General features: G+C 66.0%; 6 protein-coding genes across 6 annotated transcripts; 3 read left to right on the plus strand and 3 right to left on the minus strand.

Annotated features, from left to right (window-relative positions):
• Positions 1-2,764: 2,764 nt before the first annotated feature.
• EMIHUDRAFT_43814 (mrp protein) lies at positions 2,765-3,401 on the plus strand (the record flags this gene model as incomplete). Its single annotated transcript, XM_005789279.1, has 2 exons — positions 2,765-3,223; positions 3,288-3,401. Coding segments are annotated over 2 exons (573 nt in total), but the record flags the coding sequence as incomplete, so codon positions are not given.
• Positions 3,402-3,812: 411 nt separating this feature from the next.
• Positions 3,813-5,145, plus strand: EMIHUDRAFT_449145 (hypothetical protein; the record flags this gene model as incomplete). The annotated part of the gene is made up of 4 exons (XM_005789280.1): positions 3,813-4,322; positions 4,391-4,510; positions 4,596-4,687; positions 4,756-5,145. Exons 1-4 carry the CDS (start codon positions 3,833-3,835, stop codon positions 5,143-5,145), a joined length of 1,092 nt encoding a protein of 363 aa, XP_005789337.1. The 5' UTR covers positions 3,813-3,832.
• A 302-nt stretch (positions 5,146-5,447) lies between these two features.
• On the minus strand, positions 5,448-8,877 carry EMIHUDRAFT_462389 (hypothetical protein; the record flags this gene model as incomplete). The annotated part of the gene is made up of 3 exons (XM_005789281.1): positions 5,448-5,834; positions 5,964-6,574; positions 7,722-8,877. The coding sequence occupies 3 exons, from the start codon at positions 8,875-8,877 to the stop codon at positions 5,448-5,450; spliced, it is 2,154 nt and encodes a 717-aa protein (XP_005789338.1).
• Positions 8,878-13,828: 4,951 nt separating this feature from the next.
• On the minus strand, positions 13,829-15,610 carry EMIHUDRAFT_462390 (hypothetical protein). The gene is made up of 2 exons (XM_005789282.1): positions 15,094-15,610; positions 13,829-15,028 (listed from the first exon to the last, which is right to left on the minus strand). Exons 1-2 carry the CDS (start codon positions 15,574-15,576, stop codon positions 14,105-14,107), a joined length of 1,407 nt encoding a protein of 468 aa, XP_005789339.1. The 5' UTR covers positions 15,577-15,610; the 3' UTR covers positions 13,829-14,104.
• A 2,595-nt stretch (positions 15,611-18,205) lies between these two features.
• On the plus strand, positions 18,206-18,982 carry EMIHUDRAFT_420891 (hypothetical protein). Its single transcript, XM_005789283.1, has 2 exons — positions 18,206-18,303; positions 18,493-18,982. The coding sequence occupies exons 1-2, from the start codon at positions 18,259-18,261 to the stop codon at positions 18,802-18,804; spliced, it is 357 nt and encodes a 118-aa protein (XP_005789340.1). The 5' UTR covers positions 18,206-18,258; the 3' UTR covers positions 18,805-18,982.
• A 67-nt stretch (positions 18,983-19,049) lies between these two features.
• Positions 19,050-22,783, minus strand: COG4 (component of oligomeric Golgi complex 4; the record flags this gene model as incomplete). The annotated part of the gene is made up of 8 exons (XM_005789284.1): positions 19,050-19,382; positions 19,505-19,601; positions 19,697-19,812; positions 19,902-20,395; positions 20,447-20,832; positions 21,270-21,796; positions 21,859-22,227; positions 22,286-22,783. 8 exons carry the CDS (start codon positions 22,781-22,783, stop codon positions 19,050-19,052), a joined length of 2,820 nt encoding a protein of 939 aa, XP_005789341.1.
• Between the last annotated feature and the right edge of the window lie 4,939 nt (positions 22,784-27,722).

Genomic DNA, 27,722 nt, shown 5'->3' on the forward strand with positions numbered 1-27,722 from the left:
AGATGGGGCGGGACGGTGGTGGGAAGGGAGGGGCACGGCGGAACGACCCCCTCAGAGGCGGCGGGCGGGCGCCCACAGATCTAGAGATAACAAACGCTCGCTCGGCCCCACCAAGTGCCCCACCGGCCGAGCGTGACGCACGTGACACACAGCCCCGCCGTCCACGAAAAGCGCAGTCGACGAACCTGAATGCGAGCCGTGATTTTGTTGGTGGCTAAGTTATGAGCATACTACATTGCCACCTGGATTGTGCGCGCGGAGCGCGCCGGCCCTTACGCGCAGACTCTAGAGCGATATGAATCCGATAGGTTGCCCGCGCACGGAGCGGCGGGAGAGCGCTGGCTATGCGGGTGAGCTGAGGGAGGTGCGAGAGCTGGGCCGGAGCTAAGGGCCATTACCAGAAATCGCATCTAGCCCTCCTCAACCCCTCAAATAACGCTTTCTTCGGCGCCAGCAGACTTCGGGCCGCGCGCCGGGCCGCGGACTGGCGGGGCATGTGGCGGGGGGTGCGCGGGTGCGGCTGCGGCGCGTGCGGCGCTTTCGCGCCGCCTGACACCGCTCTTTGAGCGCGTGTCATACCGGCGCCTCGTCGCACATGATTTGGTCTTTGTCGCACATGACTGAAAGACCCGCAACTTCACGTGGCTCTAGACAACACCATCAACACCGGCGTGAAAATATTTGAGTGTTGGACATCTTGCGGGAGTACATACCTTAAGGTACGAGGTACATTTGTGGCGTGTCTCCAGATGCGAGCAGCACCGGCGCGAACTGTGACGGAGCCTGCACGGAAAAACGTTGGGCTCTGCTCAGTAACTCGTGGTATCGTAAGATCCAGGGCCTGGAGTGTCATCCGGAGTGAAGGGGTCGACGTTTGCCGCCAGATGACGTCGCGGCGCCATGCTGATGGCCTTCGCAGACCTGCACAGACGCGATGGTGAGAGCAGGAGGCTACCGCCCGCATACGGCACACAGGTACAGATGGCGTTTCATCGATACGACAGCATCTATTGGGCCCTGCGAATTCTGCGAGCGGATGCGGTAGCCCACCTTTGGGTAGACACGCCCTTGGAAAGTCAGCGGCGACCGCCCCGCTGCCCTCCCCTCAGGAGCCTCATCTTCCTCAGGCTGCGGTGCCGGCAATCTCCGGAGCTCAGACCTTAACCATGCTAACCGAGCGTCGCACTCTGCGGCAGTGAGTGAAGTGGACAAAAGGTGAGATGGTGAGCGTTTGCTCTCGTCCATCCGATATGCTGCTCCTCCCCTCGCAACATGCGCCAGCGCCGCAGAGTACTGCAACCACTGCGCCGCGAAATCGTCACGCCTAGCACCCAGCGACGCCTCGTCGGCCATTGCAGGGATGCATGCACTGACCGCGAGCTCCTCGCTTTGATCGTGAAACGAACGAGGAGCCCCGGGCTCTGAAATTCACAACGAACATTAAGAGCGTGCTCGACAGAGCGACAGCGCAGCGCACTGCATGCCGTCCGATCGGCGGAGGGTTGGCAGCTGCGCCAAGTGATGAATTGAAGGTACCGGGGCCCCGATGGATGAATCCAGGGCACCCTCTGCTCGAAGCCCCAGGCTTGGGGTTCGAGGTGGCAGCGGCCCCCATCCAGGAGCCGCCCATCAAAGGGACTGCGGCAGAAGACGCCCCGATCGCCCAATGTTGCTGCGCGAGATACGTTTCTGCCGGAGCGTTTTCTATCTCTTAAGTGCCGGCCAGAAGATCCGCCCTGGGATCTTCGGCGCAGGGCGCCGTCACCGGCCCCATGAGCCGCCTGCGAGGCCATTCAGTGCTCATGTGGCACGGCCTGAGCAGGCCTAGCAATGCCTCGGCGACCGGCGCCCAGAATTGTTGGTGCTGGCCAGCAACGTGGCCGGCGAGTGCCGTCGTTGCATTGGTGGCGACCACCGCAGAAGCGGTCAGCAGGTGGGAAGGCATCGCTCTCTTTGTAAGGATATTGTCCGTATTCATTGTCTGGTCAATACTTCTGCCTGGATGGCACCTGTGTGCCCAACATGGCGACCCTCGGCCTCCCTCGTGAGTCCACCTCACGCTGATCATTCTCGTCGCTAGCTCAAGCCGAGAAGTGGTCCGCCGACACCAGGAGGAGCGCAACCATCATGGCTGCAGCCTCAGACTGACCGGGTTAGGTCATATCACCGGCGTGGTGGCCCAGAAGTGCGACATTTGCTGCCCGCAGAGCGCTAGCAGCCCACTAGCCGGCACGTCTGTGCGTCGTGCGGGGCTGAACTTCAGGCACGCTGCACGCGGCTTATCGTGGAGAAGAGCTCAACCCCGGCCAGTGAGTGATGGATCTGATCATAATCAATCCCTACTGTGCTGGGGGGCTCACAGATCAGCCGTTCAGAGCTCTGATATTGGTTCCCGGCAGAAGATCCTCTAGAGGATCTTCTGCGTCGGCCAAAAAACCGTGTTCAAACGAGACACAATGACCCAACAATGACCCCCACGGCCAGCCCGGACATGCAGCCGACCCGGCCTGGCCAGCTGGGCCATCGGGGCGGCCGCCATCGGCCGTAGGACCGCGCTGCGGTGCCGAAAGGGGCTGGAAGATCCGCCCTGGGATCTTCGGCACTTAAGAGATAGAGCTGCCTTTGGAAAAAGCAAAAGAAAAGATACTACGCTCTCGCACTCGCTCGTCGCCATCGGCCATCGCCCCGGCATCTAGTTCGTTGAATTCTAGTTCGGTCGCAGCTTCGCTCACCGGTCGCTCGAGACTGCATGCCGCTTTCCACGGTCAGCAAGCTCATCGCGGTCTCATCGTGCAAGGGTGGCGTTGGCAAGTCGACCGTCGCCCTCGAGCTCGCATATCACCTGCGCCGTCGTGGCCACCGAGTCGGGCTCTTTGATGCCGACGTGCACGGCCCTTCGTTGCCGACGCAGATTCCGCTCGGCGATGTGCGCCTCACGCTGGCGGCGGACGGTCGGTCGGTGCAGCCACTGGAGCATGGCGGCGTGCAGCTCATGTCCTTTGGCTGGTTCAGCCGGCTCTGGTCGAGGCGGCCGGCAGCCGAGATTCGCGTGCGTGGGCCGCTTGCCACCAACCTGCTGCAGACGACGCAGTGGGGCGATCTCGACTACTTACTCATCGACTCGCCGCCAGGCACGGGCGACATCCCCAGCCAAATCGCGAGGCTGCCGCTTCACGGGGCGGTGGCCGTCACGACTCCCTCTCGGCTCTCCGTCGTCGACGTCGTGCGAGGCAGCTTGTTCCTTCGCCCGACTCAAAAGCAAAGAGACCCACTGATAATCAATTAAGTCCCAAACAGGCATCCTCTTCCTCCGCCGCCTCGGCGTGCCTGTGCTCGCGCTGGTCGAAAACATGGCCTCCTTCCGCTGCGACGGGTGTGGAAAGGACCATTATCCGTTCGGGCGCGGACACGCCGCCGGCGTGCTCGCCGACGTAGCCGCCGCCGAGGCGACCGACCCTCCGCCGGCCATCCCAACCTTTGCGCTGCCCATCGTCCCGGACCTCGGCGGCGCGAGCGGCGACTCCTCTGCCGCGCCGCGGCTTGACGGTGCATCCGCTCCGCTCGAGAGCAGTTTGGACGCACTCGCCGATGCGCTGGATCGCGCCACTTGTGGCGACCCGCCCGCGCTGCTGCCGCACCAGCTCGCCTTCCACGAGGTGCCGCATTGGCCAACGGAGATGGCGATGGCGGAGTATGTCGAGCAGAGAGTATCGGGGTCCGTGCAGAGCACCCAAAACGAGCACTTGCGCGGAACGTAGAGTAACGTAATTTAGTTGCGCGCCGGATTTCTTTTCTCATCCATGCTGGCCCGGTGACTGACTGACTGACATCCATGCTGGCGGTCTTGTCGGCAACTGCCCTACCCGCCGAGCCGCCGTCGGCAACAGCAGCTGCCGTACCAGGACTAATCGTCGACACCGATATTGGCGGCGGCGGCTGTCGGGATGTTGATGACGTCGGCGCCCTCGGCGTAGCGAATGCTCTGGCCGACAGCGGCGTTGTTAATCTGCTGGGTGTCGTGCAGAATACACAGGCGACCAACTCAACGGGTGTTATCAGCGTGGTGCAGCGCTATTACAGCCGCACTATCCCCACCGGGGTCTACCGCGGCTCCGGCCTCCGAGACCTCGCCGCACTCCCGTACGTGGCCGACATCGTGGCGCGCTGGCCGTCGCCGGTGCGAAATTCGTCGCAGGCGGGCTCGGCCGTCAAGCTGTACCGCCACCTGCTCGCGGGACAGCCGGACCGATCGGTGGCCGTCGCCTCCATCGGGCTCCTCACAAACCTAGCGGCGCTCTTCCAGTCCTCCGCCGACAAGCACAGTGAACCTTTTCTCCGGCGCGGCAAACTCTGCTGGTCCGGCTCCTCATCGGCCCCTCCTCTCCCGCAGGTCCGCTCAGCGGCCTCTCGCTCTTCGGGCAGAAGGTCTTTCGGCTCGCCATCATGGGCGGGCGCTACCCGTCCAGCAAAGGGCAGCGCTGCGAGTGCAACTTCTGCGCCGCCGCGTGGGGTGCCTCGAGAGCTGCCCCTCGCCCGCTCCCCGAACTGCGGGAGCTGCCCTCGCCCGCTCAGCGGCGCGCTCTCCCCGACGTCAGGCGGCATCGACCACCGAGCAGCGGTGCAGGCCTCCGCGCACGTGGTCGAGCGGCTGCCCGCGGGCGTGGACGTCGTCTTCAGCGGCCTCGAGGTGCGGCGGAGCACGGCATCGTCAACACCGTCCTTACTGTTCTGTGATTGCTCTCACCGTCCCTCGAGGTGGGGCTGAGGGTCGTCACCGGCGCGGCGCTCTCGACGTGCGCGCCGGCCGCTTCGCCGCTGCGTCAGGCTTACGTCGACTACGGCGGCGGAGTAGACCGAGGGCGCTACTCGTGGGACCTCATCACGACGCACGTCGCCGCAGCCGGTGGCCTGCCGGGCGTGAGGCGCTGCTCGGACTGCGGCGGCGTCAACGTCGTGGACGCGTCCTCGGGCGCCAACGCGTGGAGGCGCGGCCCAGCCGCCAACCAGACCTACCTCGTCCTGGAGGACGCGGCCGACGCGCAACGGGTGATCGACCGACTGCTCTGCCAGCCGCCGCGGCTGGGTGCAAGCGCGCCCAACGACGTTCCCTTTGCTGCTTTTGCACGAGCCGGTCCCATCGAGTGACATATGAGTGAGTGTGTGAGACTGTGTGAGAGAACAAGAGAGAGAGCTGTGTCGGCCTGTGCGGCCGACCGTGCGTGGTGACTGGTGTGGTCTAGTCGTGGTGTGTGCGGTGGGCTCGACGAGCTGTGTGGCGCACCGCGCGAGCCGTACGCGGTATCTTGTATTATATGTAGGTGAATCCTACACCTACGCTCAGTACTCTCTCTAGATGCACCGCAATATTAGATACGGTTATTACCGATCTCGCATGGTGGGCAGCATGCACCGTGTACTACAACTCTCCAAGAAGAAGAAAAAGGGCCTCACTGCCCGCCCACGACGAGCGCCGCCGTCGGGACGCGGCCGCGCAGGTAGAAGAGTGGGTAGGCCTTTGCGCCGAGCGTGCACGGCAGATTGGTGATGACTGCCTGCGGCGCCGCCCCCTCCTCGGCGTGCGAGTAGACCCACGGCACCGTCGCGGCCAGCTCGGCGGGCAGCATGCCGTTGAAGGGCGGCGGGTGCCCCTGCGTCGAGACGGCGAGCTTCACCTCGCTCCCGTCCCGGAGCCGGACCGGCGTCCCCTCCTCGACGCCGCCGCCGCGCTGCCGCTTGGCGGCCGGCCCTCCGCCTCTCGCCGCGTCGAGCAGCAGCCGGAGCAGGTCGGCGACCTTCATCAGCAGCGAGTCGGCGAGGTAGTCGGCGCCGGGCACCTGCGGGACACGTCCGTGACATGTCCGGGACGCGTGAGGGGCATGTCCTGGAGACGGAGAGGGGGGGGCGTCGCTCGCCCCCTCCGCGAGCCGCTGGCCGCAAAACTCGAGCTCGATCTCGTGCTGCACGGGCGCGAGCCGCGCCGCCTGCGCGAGGGAGGCGAGTGGAGGGGCGGTCGTCAAGGGGCTGAATCGCGGCGCGGGGAGCCGAGGCGGCGCGGGGAGCCGAGGCGGGTGTGCGGCGGCGGCTGCGAGGAGCGGCGAGCCCGGTCCGGCCGCCTGCTCGGTCGGCCCCTGGTTGACTCGCGTGAGCTCAAAGGCGAACATGCCCTTGTGCACAAAGCTGACGCGCCGCTTCCGGCGCCAGAGCACCACGTCCGAGTCGTCGCGCGGCGCCTCAAACTCGGAGGAGATGGCGAAGCGGACCGCGTGCCTGCACTGGGCGGTCGCCTGCACGAGAAGCGGCTGCACCGACTTGCCCTTGCGCAAAAAGGTGCGCTGCTGGGTGGCCACGTCGATCGTCTCGCGCACGCCCGTCGCGTGCATCAAGTCGATCGTCTCGTGCTCAGCCGGTGTGTTGGACCAGCCCCGGTTGCGCCAGAGCGAGGCCATCACAGCCTCGAAGCCCGCCTGGTCCACGTCCTTGACGCGCGCCTCGACCTCCATCCTCGGGTCGCGGCGGTGCTGCTCGAACCACTGCAGCAGCACGTGGCGGGCCTCGCGGGCGAGGTACTCCATGTCTGTGCGAGCGTAAGCGCGGAAAGAGAAGAAAATTAAAGCGCCATGAGCTGGGTCCATTGAACAGGCGAACTTTTTGTTTTTTACCCCAGCTGGCCCGCTTTTTGTTCTTCTGTGGCCCTCAGCATGTACGAGCCAACCACACAGCGCTGGAGTCGCTCGCCGCGGCCCTCACAGCCCTTGCTGTTGGTGGCTACTGGGGCTGGAGGTACCTCGTAGACGCGCTCGGCCTGACTAGCGGCTGGGCGCACGCGACGCTGGCCGGATATACCGCGGCACGACGCGATGCTTTCCCATCGTGCTGGTTGCTGCCTCCATGGTTGGCACGATGGCCGCCGGCCGGCTTGCTGCTGCTGCTGCTGCAGGCATGGCAGCGAGCAGACGCGGCTGCTCCACCCACCCCTGCGACACGGAGGGGGGAGCCCCTCGACAGGAGCCACAGGGGCCGTACCCTTGCGCTGTGCTGCAGACCGCGCACCCGGAAGCGCTTCTTGAGGATGCACAAGGCCACCCCACGCACACCGTGCACGTGGGACGGCCGAGTCTAGACTTGCTGGTCCGGGCAGCGGCGGCGCAAGCCGAGACGCGCCATTTGGCGGTGGCGGCGTGCGGACCGGCCGTGCTGGTAAGGCTACCGGTACCTGCGCTCGCAGTACCCGCCGTCGTCGCCCGCTCACCCGTTTCACCGCAACGAGTTTTCGCTGCCCGGCTCGTCACGCCGCATGTCCTCCGGCCCCTTCGTTCGCCACATAAAAGAGCTCGAGGCGCGCTGCCGAGGCGAGCCGCGCCGCGGGCCAGCCTTCTCCTGGTTTGACGATGACTCTGACCTCCTCGCGTCAGCCAAGGCGCGGCACCTGCAGTACCATCGCCGCACTGGCCCTGGTGTGGCAGGCGAGGGGGAGGAGGAGGAGGAGGAGGAGGAGGAGATGCAGGCGGCGCTGCGTGCCTCACGCCTGGCGGAGGCTGACGAGCGTGCCGCACACGAGGCGGCGGATTTGGATGCGGCACTCGAGTTGTCCCGACAGGTGTATTGAGAAGTGTCATGTGTGCAGCGTGTGGTCTGCCTTTACTCCAGTACGTGGTCGGAATTGGTCAGACCTCGCAGCATGAAGAGTAGCATGAAAGCACACGACTAACCCTGACCGGTACCTCCAAAACCAAATGTGCTCCCCGCCGATGAGCCCCACAATCCCGGCACGTAGGCGGTGGCGGCGCGAAACTCGTCGATGCGCGGCGCGCAGAGCACGCGCGCGCCCACGCGCTCCTCGAGCGCGGCGAGGTCGCACAGCAGCCGCACGGCGCCCGCGCGGTACACTGCCGCGTCGACGGCCGTCATCGCGTCAAGGCGTCGCAGCGTGCTGGCGGGGAGCTCGGACAGCCGGAGCCGGCGCTGCTTGTGCTGGCCCGGGTTGCTGATGTGCGCCCGCTTCGACCCGCCGCCGGGACCGCCCTCGCCCCCCTCTCCTGGCTCACGCCCGCTGGCCGCTCGACTGGAGACGGAGCCGGACAGAGGCGACCACGCCGCGCCGGCCGCACCCTGGCCGGCGGCGCAGAGGCAGCGGGGCGGGAGGGCGCCCTTGAGGCGGTACTCTGCGAGGCAGAGCGACTCGTCGAGCAGCTCGAGCAGCCCGATGAAGTCGGCGCTGTGCACCGCCGCCACCGCGGCACCTCGCGGAGGCGTCGCGTCGGCGGCGCGGCCTCCGGCGTGGTGCGCGCAGGGTGCGCTGCAGGTGCGGACGTAGTCGGCGTTCCACTGCGGGTCGGAGCAAGTGAGCGTGCGCGCGACCATGTTGAGCGGGTTGTACCCCCAAAAGTCCCCGTGTGCCGGCGCCCAGCCCTCGCCAAAGTGAGCCGCCCAGAGGCCGATCCCTTCTGCCAGCCCGCCGGTGCCGTTGCCCCAAGGGTAGCCCGCCGCCCGCCGCCGCGCGACCCTGCCCGAGTGGGCCCCGTGCAGATACATGGACAGCACGTGCGCGCGAGGGTGGCGCAAAAAGACGATGTTGATGCGCGACGGGTGCACAAACGGAGGGTAGCACTGCTCCGCGCCGCCGACCGGCGCCCTGAGCTTCTGCAGCTCGGCGCGGACGGAGCGTCCGCCCGTCTTTGCGATGTGCGTCATGTGCAACACCCGAGTAGAGTTCACCCACGAGCTGAGCCTTCCGCTGCCGCTGCGCTCGCCGCGGCCAGCACCGGTCGACTCTGCATACGCGAGGATATTTGGGTGCGCCGGCGCCCGGCGCGGCGCAACCTCGCGGTGGTGCGCAGCGAAGGCTTGCAGGTCCTCGCATGCGGCTGCCCACTGCATCAGGCACACCCACTGCGTTAGTCAGGTGTTCAAGAGCGTGTTGCCTCGCTGAAAAGAATTTTACTGGAATTTGAGAGCAAGGCTCTCCTTAGAGCCAGTTTTTGCCACTTCGGTTAGCTCTTGTGGGTCCGATATCGAGACCCAAATATCTGACCCCGGAAATAGAGGCCATGAGAGCAGTTTTTGCCAATGCTTCGCCTTCGGGGTCTCTAATAAAGCCTGCGCCCGACGGGGCAATCCAAGCGCAGGCCCCGCACGCGGCCCTGCTGCCATCCCGTCGGCTGAAATCGACCAGGCCCATCGCCGTGGGCCGAACGACGCACCGGCCGATTGTTTGAGCAATGGCCTGTGCTGCGGCCATCTCGGACGTTCAAGCGGCGCCAGCCAGCGGCTCGGCCGCGCATCCTTCACACACGCCGCCACGACCGGGATGAGAGGGCCCGGTGTCGAGCCCTGGTGCGAGCTTCATGTGAGGGGCGGCTGTGGCCACAGCAGGTCCACCAGATGGATCTCAAAAGCTTGCCGTCGGCGTGCTGTCGTGGCGGTGCCCGACACGCATTGAGAGGAGCCGAGAAAAGCAGCGGGTGTGGGGCTTCCACGGCTGCCAAGTGGTGGTCCATGACCATTCTGAGCAGGGCTGTGCTTTGGTGGGGCTGTGCTTGAGCATGTGTGAACTGGGAGTGCGTGCCGGCGGTGTCTGTGGGTGAAACAGGCGTGTGTGAGGCTGCAAGAGCCGTGGTATGAGCCAGAGTGAGCTTCATCACCCAAAGTAAGGACGGTGATAGAGATTCCGAGATCCTACAGAGGGAAGAGAATGGTGAAGACGAGGCGCAAACGAGAGGGCAGACGCGAGAGAAGGTGAGCAAAGGAAAAAACGCTTAGTGGCAGATGCATACCCGGAGACAAGGTCATACGCGGACTCTCCAGCCTCTCGGCTCACCACCTCGCCTTCTCTGTTGCTCTCCAGGCCCAGGCCCATCCGTAGCAAGCCTGAGGTGTCTGAAACCACACTTATCTTGGGTCTTCAAGCCCACACCGGCTCGTGATGCCACGGAGAGGGCTCGAGATTGTCCCCGGTAGACCCCATCCGAGGCGATTGCGAGGGCATTACGGAGGTCATTATCGGCGCCAACGACCGCGATATGTCCCGTCCCGCAGCCCTCATGCACCAGGGTCATGGGTGCAGTCATAATATGTAGGCCTTCTCTCCCACAGTTTTGAGCAATAGCCGCAAACAACGCTTTTTGGCACTTGCATCGTGACAAGGTCACCCGCGGACTCTCCAGCCTCTCAGCTCACCACCTCGCCTTCTCTGTTGCTCTCCAGGCCCAGGCCTATCAGTAGCAGGCCTGAGGTGTCTGAAACCGCACTCAACTCGGGTCTTCAAGCCCACACCGGCTCGTGGTGCCAAGGAGAGGGCTCGAGATTGTCCCCGGTAGACCCCATCCGAGGCGATTGCGAGGGCTTTCCGGAGGTTATCATCGGCGCCAACGACCGCGATACGTCCCGTCCCGCAGCCCTCATGCACCAGAGTCATGGGTACAGTCATAATATGTAGGCCTTCTCTCCCACAGTTTTGAGCAATAGCCGCAAACAACGCTTTTTGGCACTTGCATCTCGTGTGAACACGCACACCGGCCATGCCGACGAAGCGGCTTCCCAGCTCGCCAGCTCGCCTTCTCTGTCGCTCTCCTGGCCCAGGCCCATCAGGATCAACCCTGGGCTGTCCCAGACCGTCCTTACTTTGGGTGATGAAGCTCACTCTGGCTCATACCACGGCTCTTGCAGCCTCACACACGCCTGTTTCACCCACAGACACCGCCGGCACGCACTCCCAGTTCACACATGCTCAAGCACAGCCCCACCAAAGCACAGCCCTGCTCAGAATGGTCATGGACCACCACTTGGCGACCCAGGTAGCCTCTGGCTCGCCACTGCACTCGGCTCCTCTGCAGCGGTCTCGGGCTCTCCCCACGACAGCACGCCGACGGCAGCTTTGACGTCCATCTGGTGAACCTGCTGTGGCCACAGCCGCCCCTCACATGAAGCTCGCACCAGGGCTCGACACCGGGCCCGCTCATCCCGGTCGTGGCGGCGTGTGTGAAGGATGCGCGGCCGAGCCGCTGGCTGGCGCCGCTTGAACGTCCGAGATGGCCGCAGCACAGGCCACGCGTCGCGCCGCCGGCCAAGCCCAGCCTCTCGGCGGACCCCGGCCGTGCCAGAGGCAGCCCAGGTGGCGCGTGGAGCCGCGGCTCGGCGCTGGGAGCGCGCACGGACAAATGTGAGACGCAGCGCGACCCTAAGGAAAATTAGGCGCGGGCGCCGGGCAACGCAGTGGCAAGCAAACCTTTGATTTTGAAGCAAGGTCTGATATTTGGGTCTCGGATTTCAAGATTAGAGACCCCTGGAGAGCTAACGAAGTGGCAAAAACAGGCTCTTAAAATCCCTGTGTGGTGGCGGCGTGCCGTCCTCCCATCCCTCCCTTGGGTTGTCTGTTTTCTTTCTTTCTTTTAGCAAGGCAGACGGCAGCGGCGTCTCAGAACGAGGCCGAGGAGAGCGATGAGTCAGAGGATGAAACAGCAGGGGAGAGAACGCTGAGGGAGGGTGTAGAGGATGTAGAGTGTAGAGCGCTGTAGAGCTGTAGAGATGTAGAGCGCTGGAGAGCGCTGTAGAGCTGTAGAGCTCTACATCCGGCGCGTGACGTTGTGAGTCGCCTGTAGAGCGATGTAGAGCGCGATTTTGCTGTAGAGTTTGTTGTAGACTCTACAGCCAAACCGCCGGGAAGGCAGTGACTCAAAGAGGTCGAGCCGCGCTAATGGGGTGTCTCCGAGCTTACTGGAGCTCTGATGGACAGCCCTGACTATCCCTGACACACAGAGAGTCACTCTGACGGCACACAACACCCTATGACTGCGTCATGACCAGCCTGCCATGCGTCGCCAGTGCCGCATTCGTCGCTGTGCTTCTTTAGCAGGCGGTGGACTGTCGGCTGCGAGGACGGTCGCATTTGCGCGAGGCGAGGCGAGCATTCAGACGCGTTGCATGCGCCATGACTCGCGCCAGCGCGTGCGGGAGCTCCTGGCTGAGCGTTGAGTCCAGGCGAGTTGCGCTGGCCACTATCGCTACGCCGAGCCGAGCTGACGCGCCGAGGCGCCGGCCAGTCGCAGCCGTGAGGCATGCCACAGCAGCAGAGGCACCTCCCACCCATTGGGCGGGCAGACAGAAGGCTAGGGCAGCACTGGCAAGTGCAACGCGCCTCATGTCGGAGAGCGACCGTGCCTCGTTCGCCGCTTATGATGTAGAGTTTGTTGTAGAGATTTCACGTTGTAGAGCGCCTCTACATCGCTCTACAGGCGACTCACATCGTCACGCGGCGGATGTAGAGCTCTACAGCTCTACAGCGCTCTCCAGCTCTACAGCTCTACAGCGCTCTACACTCTACATCCTCTACACCCTCCCTCAGAGAGAACGAGGACGAGAGTGAGAAGAACGAGAGGTGGCATGAAGGTCGCTGCGAGAATTGGTGAGAAACTGCGAACAGAGATAGGAAGAGGTTGACGCCCGAGGGTGGGCGACGGCTAGCACCACACCCCTCTCCTTAAGGTTCCCCGGGCCACTTTCGGGGGGCAAACCCTGCCCGGCCCCTAGAACCCCAGGTAAGGCCCAGGTGTGGCCTAGGGCATCAGAAGGGACCAAGAGGAGTCCAGTCTGAGCCATAGAGCCCATGTCTTTGCCCCCGAAGGTCGCGTTCAAATGCCCGGAACGGCCGTCTCAGTGGTGTCCGGCCGGCGCGATCACCGAGCTGTGACGCTCAGGGAAGCCTGATGAGGTGCTGGTTTCTTTGGCCAGGGCTGGCCTACGGCCCGTGCTGGATCAGCTGAGCAAGGTTTGGGGAGAATCCTATAGTAGGATCTTCAGATATTTTGACGGATGACCAAAATCAGTCGTTCCTCTGTGCTCTTTGCAGCATGCCTCGATGAGCTGCGGCACGCGAGGGAGCAACAGCCTGCGCATGACGAGCCAGCACGACCTGAACAGGCAGCAAGGGTGGCTATCCCATCGCCAGCGGGGCCGCCCGCTGCAGCGCCAGCAAAGCAACCCACCGCGCCAGCGCAACCCACCGCCGCGCCAGCAAAGCAACCCATCGCCGCGCCAGCAAAGGCCGCATCGTCATCGAAGCCGCCGGTCGCCAAGCCAGCACCTGGAGGGACGGATTTGCCAAAGAGAGCCCCTCCGCCCCCTCCACCGCCACGGGGAGGGGAGGCGGCGAGCTCGGTGTCCGCTAAGGCAGCAACGTTTAAGGTCAAGAGCCCTCCGGAGAGAGCGCCACCGCCGCCCCCTCCGCGGCGCAAGAGTCTGCAGCCTCCCGCAGCGTCAAACGGTGCGCTCAAGCTTCTACAGACGCTTCCGCCGCCAATGGAGCGTGGCAAGCTCCCGCCGCGCAAATTCGGCAAAGCGGCTCCAACGGAGAGCCGGGACGAGGTGGCTGCAATTCTCGCGGCAGCAGCGGACGCGGCTAGCGCGGGCGAGTTCGAGCTCGGCTTGCGCGGCTTCTTGCGCGCGTTTGAGGTCACTCGCTCCGCGCCGCTGGTGCTCTCTGCGGCCAACATGCACCTCCAGCTTGGGGAGCTCAACGCTGCGCAGGGGCTATGCACGGCGCTGCGCGAGCAGGGGGCGGTGGGGCTGTCGGCAGAGCAACTCGCGATGCTCTCGAGCAAGGAGAGCGAGATCCAAACCGCGCAGAGGGTGGCGAAAACCGGAGCCGCTACCGCAGGCTCCGGCCGAAGCGCAACGGCGTGGCAGCAGAAGCTACAACGCGCAAAATTGGACGCCGAGCGACGGCGGGGAGGGGCGTGACCTCGCTGGACACGGCGCTGAGATATGTCACGATACACGAACGCTATGCTCTTGAGAAAAAACATGTCGAGTTACACACCCTGTGAACAGAGCAGAATAGACCAGTGTTCGAAAAGGTGGCGGACAGTCACGTCACCGACACACAAAGGGTACACACAGAACACGACACGTGTGCACAGTGAGTCACGCACATGCACACACACACAGGGTCAGAGAACACGCGACACGTGCAGGGGACTGCGGACTCGTCAAACTGCTCTCCATACACAATCACAAAGTCTATACATCGAGAGAGTAAGCTAAAAGTACATGTACATGTGTTAGGGGAGGATACAATGGTGGTTGCTTGCAGCGGCTTCTGTGCCCCTGCTCAGATGTCCCAGTAGCTGTCGCTCTGGCCCTCGCGATCCCCGCCCTCGAAGAAATCGGCGATGGCGTCAGCGACGTCGTGGTTGGTCGGGGTTGGCCAGAGGCGCAGCACATTGGGCTCGGCGTCGATCGTGATGAGCGAGTACGTCTTGACGAGGGCGGCGGTGAGCCTCGCCGCCAGCTCCTCGCTCGCAAACTCGACGTGCAGCAGCGGGAAGAGGGGGCGCAGCTGGTACTCCACCTCCTCGGGGATAGCGCTCTCGAGCCGTTGGGCGAAGGTGTTGAAGCAGCGGCGGCGGAAGGCGGTGTACTCGCGCGCGAAGAGGAGGAAGCCGAGCGTGGGGCTCTCTGGGATGCTGGTCACGGGCGCGTGCTTGATCAGTGGGTGAGCGCCCCCGGCCACGGTCACGGCGAGGCCCGTCTCCGCCGCCCGTTCGGCGCAGCACTCCAGCGGCGCATCGTCGACGAAGAGCAGGCTCGAGAGGCCGAAATCCTTGAAAGAGGACTGCACGAGCCCAAAGGCGGAGGAGAGCAGCGCAGCCACGCCGTCGGGAGGCGCGTCGGCGCGCAGGTCGAGCACCTCGCGGCTCATCACGCAGCCCGAGAGCGCGGCGTCCACAAAGACGTGCGGCGTGGCGCCCTGCGCCGACACGTGCCCGAGGAGCCCCTGAAACCACGCGAGCTCTGTCGCGCGGCCAGAGACGGTGTTGGCGAGCGTGAAGACGGCCACCACAAAGTCGCCGTCGCGCAGCCTCAGACCGTGGGCGTCGTCGCTCCCGACGGCGACAGGGCAGTGGTGCAGGTAAGGGTGCGTCTCGTAGCTGTTCATGATGTTGCGCCAGCAGTAGTGCGCATCGGAGGGGACCAGCAGCCGGATCGGCCGCTCCCGCTGCTCCGCCTCGACGGCGAGGAGGGAGACGAAGGCCTACACCCGCACGAACGTCTTGCGGGGGCGAGAAGGGCATTGTGGGGCGCAGCAAAAGAAGACGCCTCAATCGACTTGGTGGTGGACGGGAAGAGCTCAAAGTGGCATGTGGGGCCGGAACGGAAGAAGTCGTTGCAGACCGAGTCGAAGAAGGCAGGCTCCTTGATGAGGCACGCGTTTGAAAGCTGGAGCCGTCCCCCGGTGGTGCCGCCCGCGTTGTTCATAAGCGATCCGGCACGCATCCGCTGCAGCATCTCGGTCACCTCGGCGGGCACACGGCACTGTACGCTGAGGTACGTGATGAAGATATCGAGGACCGCCTGCTGGTTGAGTACAGGGACGCCATGGTTGCGCCGCAGCAGCTCCTGGCCCTGGGCGAAGCGGTCAAACAGAGTTCGGCAGAGTTCGATCCGGCTGCCAGGCTTTGCTGCGGGAGGCGCAACCGCGAGAGGTGCGGTGGTGGCCGCGGCCAGGCCGACGACGGCAGAGACAGGTGTCTGCGAAAGCCTCAGGCGAGAGTCAACGGCGAGGCAGAGGACGGACCACATCGACACACGTCCTGTCGGGGCTCTAGTCTAGTCGTTGCCGGGTGGGTGGGACAGGGCGCGAATGGCCGATCGTTTGATATTTTATTGTCGCCACCAGGCCGCGAGGCCGGTGAATGCAGAAATGCCCTAAGGAGACCGGGCCCCGAAAACGATGCGCTTCGGCGGTTAGTGGTGCACTAACCTCTCCCAACACCTCCCCACACCTCCCCACACCTCCCCACATCTCCCCACATCTCCCTCTCCCCACATCTCCCCACACACATCTCCCCACATCTCCCCACATCTCCCCACATCTCCCCACATCTCCCCACACCTCCCCACACCTCCACACATCTCCCCACACCTCCCCACACCTCCCCACATCTCCCCACACCTCCCCACACCGGCTTCGGCCACCGAGTCTCCCCACACCTCCACACACCTCCTTGGGGCAAACGTAGATTTCCTGCCCAGCGTAAGGATATTTCTTTCATTTATTTCGTCTTTATTTCGTGCCCCACCACGGCAAATTTGCGAGAAATTTCTTCGCCCTCAAGTTTCGCCCCTTTCCGTTTCGCCCATGTTGGACACCCATGTTGGACCAGGCACCGTGCGGGCCTGCCGTGCCTTGCTTGAGCCGGCAGGCCCGCGCGGCAGTGATGGTGCGCCTCCGCGGAGAGGCTGACGCTGGTCATCGGTCAGCGGTCAGCGGTCATCGGTCACCGGTCAAGCAGGTCATCGGGCGTCAGTGTCATTCAGGCGTCAGTGTCATTCGCGTCAACCTTGCCACCAAAACCCACGCCAATCTCAACCTTCGAAAGCAATGAGCGACGACGACATGGACACGGAGTACCTCGCCACCCTGCAAGGTGCCGCTGCCGGCGATTCCGCACCGCAGGAGGAGACAACCATCCAGTCTGCGCCTGCCTCGCCAGTGCGAACCGAGGAAGCGCTGGAAGGCATCCAAGTTCCCGGCGTGGGCGGAGGCGGCGCAGATCATCTTCGCGTTCACGCCCAACTCAGCCGCGGCGGAGCGTGTGTTCTCCATGCTCAAGTCAATGTTCGGCGACCAACAAATGGAGACCATGGCAGATATCATCCAGACGGCCTTAATGCTCCGCATCAACGAGCGCCGCGTGGGCTGAGTGAGCACAGTATGATTGGGAACAGTACTCGTATATGAATAGTAGGATCTTGTCACAGGTATGGTAAATTTCCGGAAATTTCTCCTTCCGAACAAGCCTGTCATATTTCTCAAAATATTTCGGGAAATCTACGTTTGCCCCCAACACCTCCACACACCTCCACACATCTCCTCACACCTCCCCACACCTCCACACATCTCCCCACACCTCCACACACCTCCACACATCTCCCCACACCTCCCCACACCTCCCCACACCTCCCCACACCTCCCCACACCTCCCCACACCGGCTTCGGCCACCGAGGCTTCGGCCACCGAGGCTTCGGCCAACGAGGCTTCGGCCAACGATATTATTACTGCTCCACTCAGCCCCCCCCCCCCCCCCCCGCCCCCGCACTCGCACTTGCACTCGCACTCGCACTCGCACTCGCGCTCTGCCCCCCCGCGTACCCGCTGCCCGCGCCCCTTCTCCCCTCACCCTCCGCCCTCCCTTCCCCGCGGCCCAACCCGTCCTTCAAGGCTTCGGCCACTGAGGCTTTGGCCACCGAGGCTTCGGCCAACGAGGCTTCGGCCAACGAAAAAAAAATCCTCGCGCCCTCCGCCCGCCCTTGCCTCCGCCCAGCCCTCCGCCCTCCGCTCTCGCCCTCCGCCCCTGCCCTGGCCGGCCTGGGTGGCATCTCTTCATCTTCACGCGCCAAGTGGAAGGGAAGTGGACGGGGCCCTGAGCCGACCTAGCCCTAAACGGAATGGGGCGCCCAACACGTGCCCGGATTACCGTGCCCCTTGCACGCCGGGCACGGCCTTTCGGTTCGTGAAGGGTCGGTGCGTGTCGTGCCCCCCTCGCCTTGGTGAGCAGTCACATCCGTGCTCCCCACCATCTCCATCGCCTGGTCTGCGAATGCTTATCAGCCACGAAAGGAGAGCGTGGCCGAGGGTTGCATAGACTCGATCGCAAGATCCCAGAAAGGCACCTCCGCCTCTGGACAGGGTGGCCCGCACTAATCGACCCCTGTTAAGTGACTCGTTCGCTTACCACCCACTGTGATTTTGTGTGAGCTCTGTGTCTTCCTTTGCCAACAACATACCTACAACTAACCTCCGAGAAACCCTTCGGGTCGCTCCTCATTCATCGCAAACCCTGTCAGCAGGGTCCTCCTACGGGAATGTACGTAAGAGCTTCATACACTGAAAAAAGGGTTTAATATAACAAAATAAAAGTTTTCAAAAGGGGCGCAAGTTACGCGGCGAGGGAAAAGGGAGCAAAGAGGGGCAGCAAAAAGGAAAAATAAAAATCAACCGCGGCGGAACCTTCGTGGAACTCTGTTCTCCTCTGCACCCCTTCGGAGGCATGCTTTTCGCTGCTGGATTCGCGTTCGCCCTCGCTCCCGAGCCTCACCTCGGCAGCAGCCGGCGAGCTGTCCTCTCCTCGTCGGCCGCGCTTGCCGCCGCAGCGATATCTCCAGTGGCGCCTGCCTTCGCTCAGTACGGGGCACTCGAAGACAAGGCGCAAAGCTACGACGCTGCTGTCAAGAATACCGACGGAGACCCTGCGCTCTATATGCCCTATGCGAAGGTTGTCTCGAAGGGCTCTACCTCCGCGAAGGCACACGCACACCACCCACTCACTCACTCCCCGACTCACTCACTCAATCAATCAAACAATCTAACATGCACGGCCCGGACACAGACACAGACACAGACACACACACACACACACACACACACACACACACACACACACACACACACACACACACACACACACACAAAACCAACCTCGTGAGCGCGTTAGGTCATGGTGTCCCTCCCGTCGCCTGGCCCACTCTCGAACAACGACTACATCGACCTCATCTGGCTCAAGACCGCGCAGTTTGACAAGCAGGAGAATGCGGGCGGGACCAACAAGGACCGCGTCTTCCCCGGCCTGATTGCTGCTGCCGGCGAGTTCAAGCCCAACGGTTCCCCAGTCAAGGGCGCGGCCACCGCTTCGGCCTCCAAGTCCGAGCCCGTCTTCACGGCACGGGTCAAGACCGGCCTGACGGTCTACCCCGTCGTACACTCGGCGGCGGGGTACGTCTGGGAGGGCGCCCCAATCACCTTGTGAGACGACCACACTGCTCTAGAGCCGCCGCCCGCGGTCTCGTGAGCGGTGCCGCGAGTCGCGCTCGGCGCGGCGGCACCGCACCGCCGGTAGGCCCGCGCGGCCGGCGCTGTTCCTTATTACTTATTAGCAAGTTCTTTAGGTGTGTGTGTGTGTGTATACCGAATACCGTAGCTGAAAGCAGGAAACAATATTGTCAAAAGATATGACGTGATATACGCGCGACGACGTGCGCACGCCGTCAGCCATCATGAGGGCAACTTGACCGCCGCGATGGCCTCCTTTTTGAACTCGACGCGGAGCGCGAGGATCGCGCGCGCCTCGGCGGCGGAGAGGCGGAGCCCGCCGTCCGCCCACAGCTCGGCGAGCTCCGCCTCTCGCTCGAGGGAGAGCAGCGCCGTCACCTGGGTGAGCCTCGCGGTGTGCCCCCGCACGGAACGGCTCGAGAGGGCGCCGAGGCGGCCCGTGAGCGCGCGCACGTCGCGCTCGAACTGCAGCGCGCCGAACATGTCCACCCGCTTCGTGAGGAGCAGCGCCTCGATCCGCTGCGCGCAGTGGCTGAGCAGCTTGCCGAGCAGCGCCTGGAGCCGGGGGGGGGAGAGGGGCGGCGTGTCGGTCGGGGGCGCCGCGCCCCCTGCCATCGGTAGAGTGGTGCGCGGAGAGGGCGCGCCTCGGCATTGTCGGCGGAGAGGCCGCTTCGCACCGACGCCATCGCCGCCTCGAGCTCGCCGACGAGCGGGCCGACGAGCGAGGCGGACTCGGCGGCGGCGAGCGCCTCGTCCGAGCCGAGCACGTACGACCTGTACCCGGGAGAGGCGGAGAGGCGTCGGCAGGGGGGCCTCCTCCCAGGGGGGGCCTCCTCCCGGAAGCGCGCAGCGAGCGGGGTCGGCGGCACCGGTCCCTCAGCGCGTCGAGGCGCGGCTTGAGGCGCGGCGTCAGCGAGGCGCAGAGCTGGTCGAGGCCCTCCTCGAGCGCAGCAGACAGCTTGGCGTCCGCCTCAACCTTGGCCGCCTGTCGGGGCACGCAGAGTCCGTGAGCCGCGTCTCTTCGCAGCTCCTCGCCCGCGCCTCGCGCTTGGTCGCCTCGAGCGACGCTGCGACCGCCTCCATCGCCGGCGCGGGCAGCTCGCGCGCGCACGCCTCCTCGGCGCCGCGCCACAGCCGAGGCGCGCACGAGAGGCTCAGCTGCAGCCCGTTGAGCGCGCGCAGCGTCGCGGGCAGGCGCGAGGCGGCGGTGCCGATCGCCGAGCCGGCGGCCGACACGGCGGTGCCCATCGCGCCGGAGACACACGCGGACGCGGCGGTCCCCACCATGGTGCATGCCGTCCCCTGCGTCGCCTCGGCCACCATGGCGTGCGCCGAGGCGAGAGCAGCGCCCGCCAGCTTGGCGGAGACGGACAGCACGAGCTGCGACGAGAGCGCGTCGAGCAGGAGGCCGCCGAGCAGCGTCGCCGCCTGCGCCACCGCCGCCGCGGCGACGGCGCCATCGCACGAGTTCGCCGCGCGCAGCAGGTGGCGCTGCAGGACGTAGTACACCGAGTCGATCAGCTCCGACTTGGAGGCGTCGCCGGACGAGTCTTCGCTCATCGCGCCGCCTGCAGAGGGCAAGGCCAGGCAGTTTTGGGCTGTGGCGGAGCTCGCGGGACCGTCGCGAGGGGCGAGAGCGGCGAGAGCGGTGAGGGCGGCGAAGGCGGCGAGAGCAGGGCGGCGAAAGCGGCCTGTCGCTCCGCGCACGCCGCTCGTCGCGGCCGCGCCCGCGCCGCCGCCCGCAGCGCCGCCCACCGCAGCCGCCTCCTCCTCGAGGGCGGCGTCGAGCCGGATGGCTTTGATGGTGGCCGCCCACGCGTACTGCGACGAAAGCGCCTCCAGCGCGCGCCGCAGCTCGAGGAAACCCTCCGTGCCGCCCAGCGTGGCGGGGGAGGCGGGAGGGCGGGCGGAGGGGGTGCGGGCAGCCGACGGGGCGAGGAAAGGGGCCGCGTATGCGTCGTACTGCGCGGCGCCGCGCAGCAGCCCCGTCAGCTCATCGAGCAGCCTACGAGTCGCGAGGTCTCGAGGCGTGAGCCCCTCGAGGGTGGGCGAGGGGGCAGCTGAGCCCCGCGGCGAGGGGCCGTTCGCAGCCGAGCGCCTCCGCCTCCGCGTCTGGGGCAACCTACTCCGCAGCCGGCGAGCCTCACCGGGGGAGGGGGAGGGCCAGGGCCTCCCCGGCGCGGCAGCCTCGGGGAGGGAGCCCGCGACGGGAGGGGCGCTCATCCGGCGGGCGGCGGCGGCGGAGCGGGTGCGGAGCTGCGCAGCGGCGGAGTACTGCGCGGCGAGCTCGGACCTATTTGTACGCGAGTGGTGGGCGGCGCGGCGTGAGGGCGGGGGAGGGGCGGGGGCGGAGAAGGGAGAGCGCCGGGAGGGCGGAGAAGGAGAGGGCGGTGGACCGCGGGAAGGGAAGAGGGCGGGGGAGGGGGAGGGGGAGGGAGGCACCCGAGTGAGAGAGAGCACGCATACAGCTCGAGGCACAAACCACGCGCCTCCTCCGCTGCCGCCGCCGCCTCCTCCTCCGCTGCCCCTGCTGCTGCGTGGTCGCCCTTACCACCGCTCGGCCCTGCCCCGGCGGCAGCGGCGGCGGCCGTCGGCCCGAGCGCCTGCGTCACTCCGCCGAGCGCCTCCGCCGTCGCCCGCAGCAGCCGCGCGAGGCGGGCGGGCAGGACGGCGAGCGCCTTCTCCTCCTCCTCCGCCGCCGTCGGCAGCGCGGCCGCCTCCACGCGCGCGCGGCAGAAGGCGGAGAGGGAGGATCGCCCCTCCGCCGGAGAGCCGAGCCGAGCGAGCAGCGAGACGAACCGGCAGACGGCAGGCAGCGCCTTGTCTGCGAGCCCGTCCGCGAGTCCCGCCCGCACGGCGCTCTCCACCCGCGCGTGAGCCGCCTCCGCCCGCGCGCGCGTCTGCGGCTCGATGGCGCTGCCCGCCGCGCGGACCGAGGAGAGGGCGCCTTGCGCGTGCGCCGCCGCCGCCTGAGAGGGAGGGTGCGGGAAAGGGTCAGCGAAAGGGCTTTGGCAGACTCAGGCTCTGGGACGGGGCGTGTGGACGGGGGCTTGTCGGGCGGCAGGGCCGCGGGCTCTCGCGACGTGGGGAGCAGCGCCAGTGGTGATGCCCAGTGGTGAGGGCCAGTGGTGAGGGCCAGCGGTGAGGGCCAGCGGTGAGGGCCAGCGGTGATGCCGCGCGCCTCGAAGTTGCCGCTCGAGAGGGCGGCGTCGGCCGCCGCCTCCGCCGCGTCAAGCTCGAGCAGCCTCTCGACGAGAGAGAGCCGCGCCGCCGCCTCTGCGCGCCTCGCCTCGAGGGCGGCGAGCGCGGCGGCCGAGTCGGCGACGAGCGCCGCCGTCGCTGCAGACTCGGTGCCGAGCTTGCCGAGGGCTGCGCCGATGCGAGCGCCCTCGTCCGTCGCCTGCGGGGGAGACACTCCGCGTGTGTCGGACGAGGCGTGAGTGCCGAAGCGAGCGCACGCTGCTAGTTGCCTGCTGCAGGGCCGGGAGCGCGGCGGTCGTAGCGCGCATCGCCTCGGCCCGGAGGCTACGCAGCTCGGCCTCGACGGACGCTTCGGCCGAGTCGAGTGCGCCGAGCGCCGAGCTGATCGCCTCGAGGTCGAGCTCCTCCGGGTCGAGCGCCTCGGCGCTCAGCTCGACCTGCTCCGCCGCCGCCTCCGCGCTGCCGCCCGGCTCTGCCGCAGCCGTTGATCCACGGAACGACGAGTGGTCGTCGCCGTCGAGTTCAGCTTGCCCGCCACTCTCCTCTGCCGCCGCCTCCCGCAGCAGCAACGCCTCCAGCGCCTTGTCGAGGGCCGCCGGAGAGGCGCATGCCGAGGCGAGCGCACGGGCAGCCGAAGCGGTGGCGCTGCGCGGCGCGCCGGCACGAGCAGTCACTGAGGTGAGCGTCCCTTTGGGCGCGACGCCGACGGTGCTCGTCGCCAGTGAAGCCTCGACTGCCGCGGACAGCGCTGGCATGCCGATCAGGAACCACCACCACGGGGATGTCGTGTCGGTGAATGCTTCGCGGATGCGCGCCAACTCTACGATCCTGCCTGTTTGAGCCACCCCGAGAAGAGGGTAGACGTATGTGCAGTGTGCAGATGGCCGAATTGACTTTTTGCTCTGGTTTTAAGGCCCTGTTGGCTGTTGCACGTGTGCCTTACACACATGATCTCTCAACCGCAGGACCTTGGCTGGCGCAGAGTCCTTTGGCGCGGGCTCTCTCGGCTACGGGACGGGCCCCAGGTTCGGCTGAGGGCTGACAAGTTGACAAGCTGCCGCGGGCCCAAATCACGGGAAGGGCAAAAAAACGACCAAGCACCGAGTTTGTAGGCCGGACCACGGCGCGTCGCGCCCATACCACAGACGCGTATGCTCTCTCTCGCCATCCTCGCGCCGCTGTCGTGGCCACCGGACCCGCCATCGCTGCCGCCGCGTCCGCCGCCGGCGCTGCCGACCTGCACCGGCGGCGCGTTTAAGCAAGAGGAACGCAGGGCTTTTGAGGTGTTGGCACGCCTGCTTGGGCGAATGCAGCGGTCTTGTATCTCCAGACGGAGAAGAAAGCCCGAACCCCGACCAGGGCGCGTTCTCTGGCGCGGGATCAAGGGGGTCGAGGCGCCAGAAAGGTTCGTCTCGAGAGGCGGGACTGAGCTGGCGCCGATGTCTACGACATCGGATCTGCGGGTCGCCGTGCGATATGCCAGAGGCGTATCGAAGTCGCTCATTTTCATGTTGCGCGTCGACAACTTCATGCAAGAGGGCGCTGACCTGGCGTTCCTCTCTGCGTTCCCGCAGGAGCGCGAATTCCTGTACCCGCCCCTGACCTTTCTGGCGCCGCTCAAGACCCACCACCTTCGACACGACGGGACTCAGTACACTATCCTTGAGGTAGTTCCTCACTACCCTTCTTGACTCTTCTTCTTCTCTCCACCGGGCACCCCACATGAGCGCATCCAACCACTCCTCTACTCGTCTCAAAGTTCATGCCGCGCTCGAGGCAGTCGCCAGTCGCTCTCTTAGTACTCGCACTGCGTAGAGCCGCGTTGCGCGTACAGTTCTTGACTTCGCACAGTGTTACGGTAGTTAGAGTGACACACTGTTTTACTTTTAGAGAGCACACACAGCGAATGGAGAGTGTGGACTGTCTATTCGCTCTCTCTCGGCGCGTGTGCTTGAAAAAGCGGTGTACGTAACGAGACGTGTGTCACAAAAATTGCTAGTGTACGTGGACGGTGTGCATACACACAGCTCACAAGCCAACACGGACGTCGTGTCCTGACGAAACGGTTAATTCTAGCTCCCCCGACGCAGCACAGGCGGCTTGGTCACCCAAAGCTGCCCTGCACTATCCCTATCGACCAGCGGAGTGCTCCCGGCGGCCCACAAGTGGCCCGCGTGCCGGCGGTGCGTGTGGACGCTCTGCCAATGGGACTCGCGCGCAATACCATGCCAGCGACTGCGCGGCACGACAACCGGCGCCCGGGCAAGTAAGCGCGACGCGCTGCCGGGCGCGTAGCCGCCGCCGCGGGCGGCGGCATTGGCGGCGGCCCCAAAGAGGACGGTGTTGCGAGAGAGTGCGTCGAGCTCGGCGTCCATCTTGTCGAGCCGCACCTTTGACGTCTGCGCGCGCAGCTTGCTTCTCGGGGTGCGAGGCTTGAACGTGCGGCGACGCGGCGCCGGCGGCCTCCATTCCGGCAGCGTCCTCTGCTCGCGCATCTCGTCGAGCACGGCGCGCGCCTCGGCGAGCCTGCCCGCCTGACCGGGTGACAACAACAGAGTCAGAGGACTCCTTCATTCGGTGCGCCTCGGGCGAGCCCGGCCCGCCTCGTAGAGCTCGCTGATCAGGTCCTGCTCCCGAGTCGCGTTTGGCGCGAGCAGCAAGCCTGACGGGAGAGAGATGAGCGGCCCTCGCCCCACGGCCGCTCGGTCTCGGCTGCCTCTCGGCTGCCTCTCGCTCTCGCGCCGTGAGCGCGGCCCGCCGCGAGCAGCGAGACGGCGTCCTCCACAGCGCCGCTCAGCGTGAAGCCGAGGACGAGCTCTTGGCCAAACGTCCTCTGCACCTCGGGCGCGAGCCAGCGGCTCGACGCGCTGAAGATGGCGCGGCCCGCCTCGAGCAGCTGCCTGTTTGCGGGCCGCCCGCCCGACGGCATCACAGCGCCGACCAAGTACTGCACCGCGCCTGACAGACGCCACCGACACCAGTGACTGGGCAAGGCTCCACCTGCGGGTCAGTCTGCTGCACCGACGCCGTTCTGCTCGGCCGGGTTGGCCGCCGGCAGCAGCCCCGAGCGGACGCCCCACCGGAAGACCTGAGGGGCGTGTCCCGGGACGGTTCATGGACGTGTCCTCGGGGCCGAGTAGAGGAGTCCCGCCGGAACGCCTCGAGGGCGAGCGGCGCGTCCGCGTGCAGCTCGCAGCCGCGCAGCAGCGTCATCAGCCCGACGATGCACGCGAGGTCGGCGCGGTACGCGCGGGTGAGCTCCGCGTACCTAATTAAAATCTTCATAATCATCACCGATTTAATATTATTTAATCAGGCGCGGGTGGGCTCCGCGTACCCGGTGCGCAGCAGCCCGGCATTGCGGCAAGCGAGCATCACCTACTCGCAGCCTTCTGCTCCTCGATGGAGAGCTGTCTGTGGAGGGCCTGTGGCACGCGAGCGTCGCCGTCGCGACGTGCGGCGGGTCGAGCACCTATTAAACAATATCAACACTACTCACCTTTTTAAGATTATTTAATTAGTCGCGACGTGCGGCGGGTCGAGCACTTTCCCGCCCTCCTCCTCGACCTCGTGCAGCAGCGTCACCGCCAACGTTGCGTCCGCCGCGCGCGCGCACGCGACGAGCGCCGCAGACAGCAGCTGCCGGTGCTCGTTGACCTGCGTCGCACTCAGCTTCCCGCTGGCGCCGCGCCGCAGCCGAGGAGCGACGCGCGCGCGCCGGTAGAGGGCGACGGCGTCGGAGGCGGCGCCGCGGGAGCCGTGCGCGCGGATGGCCTGGTCGACGTCCCACCGTCTGCTAATTAGGAGAGAGTGCGCCAGGGAGAGTCCCCCCCCCGGAGAGCCCCCCCCCCCCCGTTTCTGCGCCCCGTTCTCCGCCGCCGCCAACCCTCCCGGGGAGAGCTAGCTCGCCTCCGCCTACTCCTAGCCTCGCCTCCGCCTACTCCTAGCCTCGCCTCCGCCTACTCCTAGCCTCGCCTCCGCCTACTCCTAGCCTCGCCTCCGCCGCAGAAGAGACGCCCTCGCCGTACAGACGCTCCTCGAAGAGGCGGGCGCCTACGCGTACGCATCGGGAAGGGTCGTGGAGGGTGGCAGCGGGGGCCCGCTCCTTCCCAAGAGAGGCGGCGGCCGAGGGACGGCTCGATCCGCACGAGACCCGACTCGGCGCTCGCCATCATCAGCCTAAGGGCGCCGAGTCGCGCGAGTGGCGCGGCGATGTGCGCGAGGAGGAGTGCGCCGGAGGGGGAGGGAGGGAGAGCCGGGTGAGGGTCCGGCTGAGGACGCGAAGCCCGCGCTCCGATGCAGACTGCCACAGAGCGAGCGCCTCGTCGCCTCTGCCGGCGAAGACGAGCGCCTCGAGAAAGAGGCACATCGGCCTACAGGAGAAGTCGAGGGGCAGCTCCGAGCACGGCTCCTGGAGGCGCGTCTCGCGGAGGCGGCTCCCCGGCCTACACCACCACAACCACCGCGCGGGTGACGGCCTGCCTCCCGCGGCCACTTGCAGGGGCAGTCTCCCTCGCACCGCTGCTGCAGAGGGATGTGTCTAGGAGGTGTCTAGGAGGTGTCTAGGAGGTGTCTAGGAAGTGTCTAGGAGGTGTCTAGGGAGTGTCTCCCTCGCACCGCTGCTGCAGAGGGATGTGCAGAGTGCGGCACGAGTGCGAGTAGATCTGCAGCGCGGTGCTGACGTCGCCTAGGGCCAGGGCCGGGGCCGAGGTCGGGCGTCAGGTGAGGAGAGCTGCGACGAAGTGCTGATGTCGCCGCTGATCGCGCAGACGGAGAGGAGCGGGTTGAGGACCTCCGCCGCAGCATCCGCCTCGGACAACCCTCCCTCCTCGGCGCCGCCCTCCGTTGCCGGGCGCAACTCAGCCGTGTTACCAGCCTCGTCAATACCCTGCTTGCCGCCGCCCCGCGCGCCGCCCTCCGCGCCGCCCCCGGGCCGAGGCAGGACGGAGAGGCCGCAGTCCATCCGCAGGTGCTCCACCACCTACAGGAGGAGATACGAGCCTCGCGGCAAGGTGCCTCTGCGCACTGCGACCCCCGCCGCTCGACCGCCAAAAAGGCGATGCGCAGCAGCAGCTCCTCGTGCTCGAGCGGCTCGCCGCCGACGACGCCCCACTCGTCGCTCCCGCTGAGGAAGAGCTCCGCGCTCTCCACCTACCAGCCTCACACCGCCGCCTCGCCCTCCCGGCACGCCGCAGGCGAGGCTGCCGCAGCCGCTCGCCTCGGCCGCGGCACTCCTCGCCGCCTCGCCTCGCCTCGCCGCCTCCTCGTCGCGCCGCGACGCGTCGGTCGACGAGAAGAGCTCGCGGTACGGGTCGCTCTCCTCCCACACGTCCGGCGGCGTGGGCGGCAGCCTCAGGTCGAACCGGTAACCCTCGCTCATCTGGCGGAGCAGCGAGGCGGCAAAGCCGGGCGTGCAGCGCGTCAGGCGGGCGCTGCGGTGCCTGAGGTAGAGCTCGCCGGCGAGGCTGCCCTGGCCGAGCTCACAGCAGTTGCGGAACGCGGTTTGCATCGCCGTATTCAGGTAGTCGTTTGACTTTTGATTGCGATGAGCCTCCGACGCCAATCCGATGGCGGCGTCCCTCTGCCTGACGGCGTCCTCCATCTCGAGGAAGAGGCGGCGCACCAGCCGCTCGTTGAGGCGGAGGAGGCCCTCGGCAAGCGGGTCGGGCGGCTCGTCGTCCTCGCGTCCTAGGC

This window comes from Emiliania huxleyi, assembly GCF_000372725.1.
Source record: "Emiliania huxleyi CCMP1516 chromosome Unknown EMIHUscaffold_13, whole genome shotgun sequence".
Taxonomy (NCBI): Eukaryota; Haptophyta; order Isochrysidales; family Noelaerhabdaceae; genus Emiliania; species Emiliania huxleyi.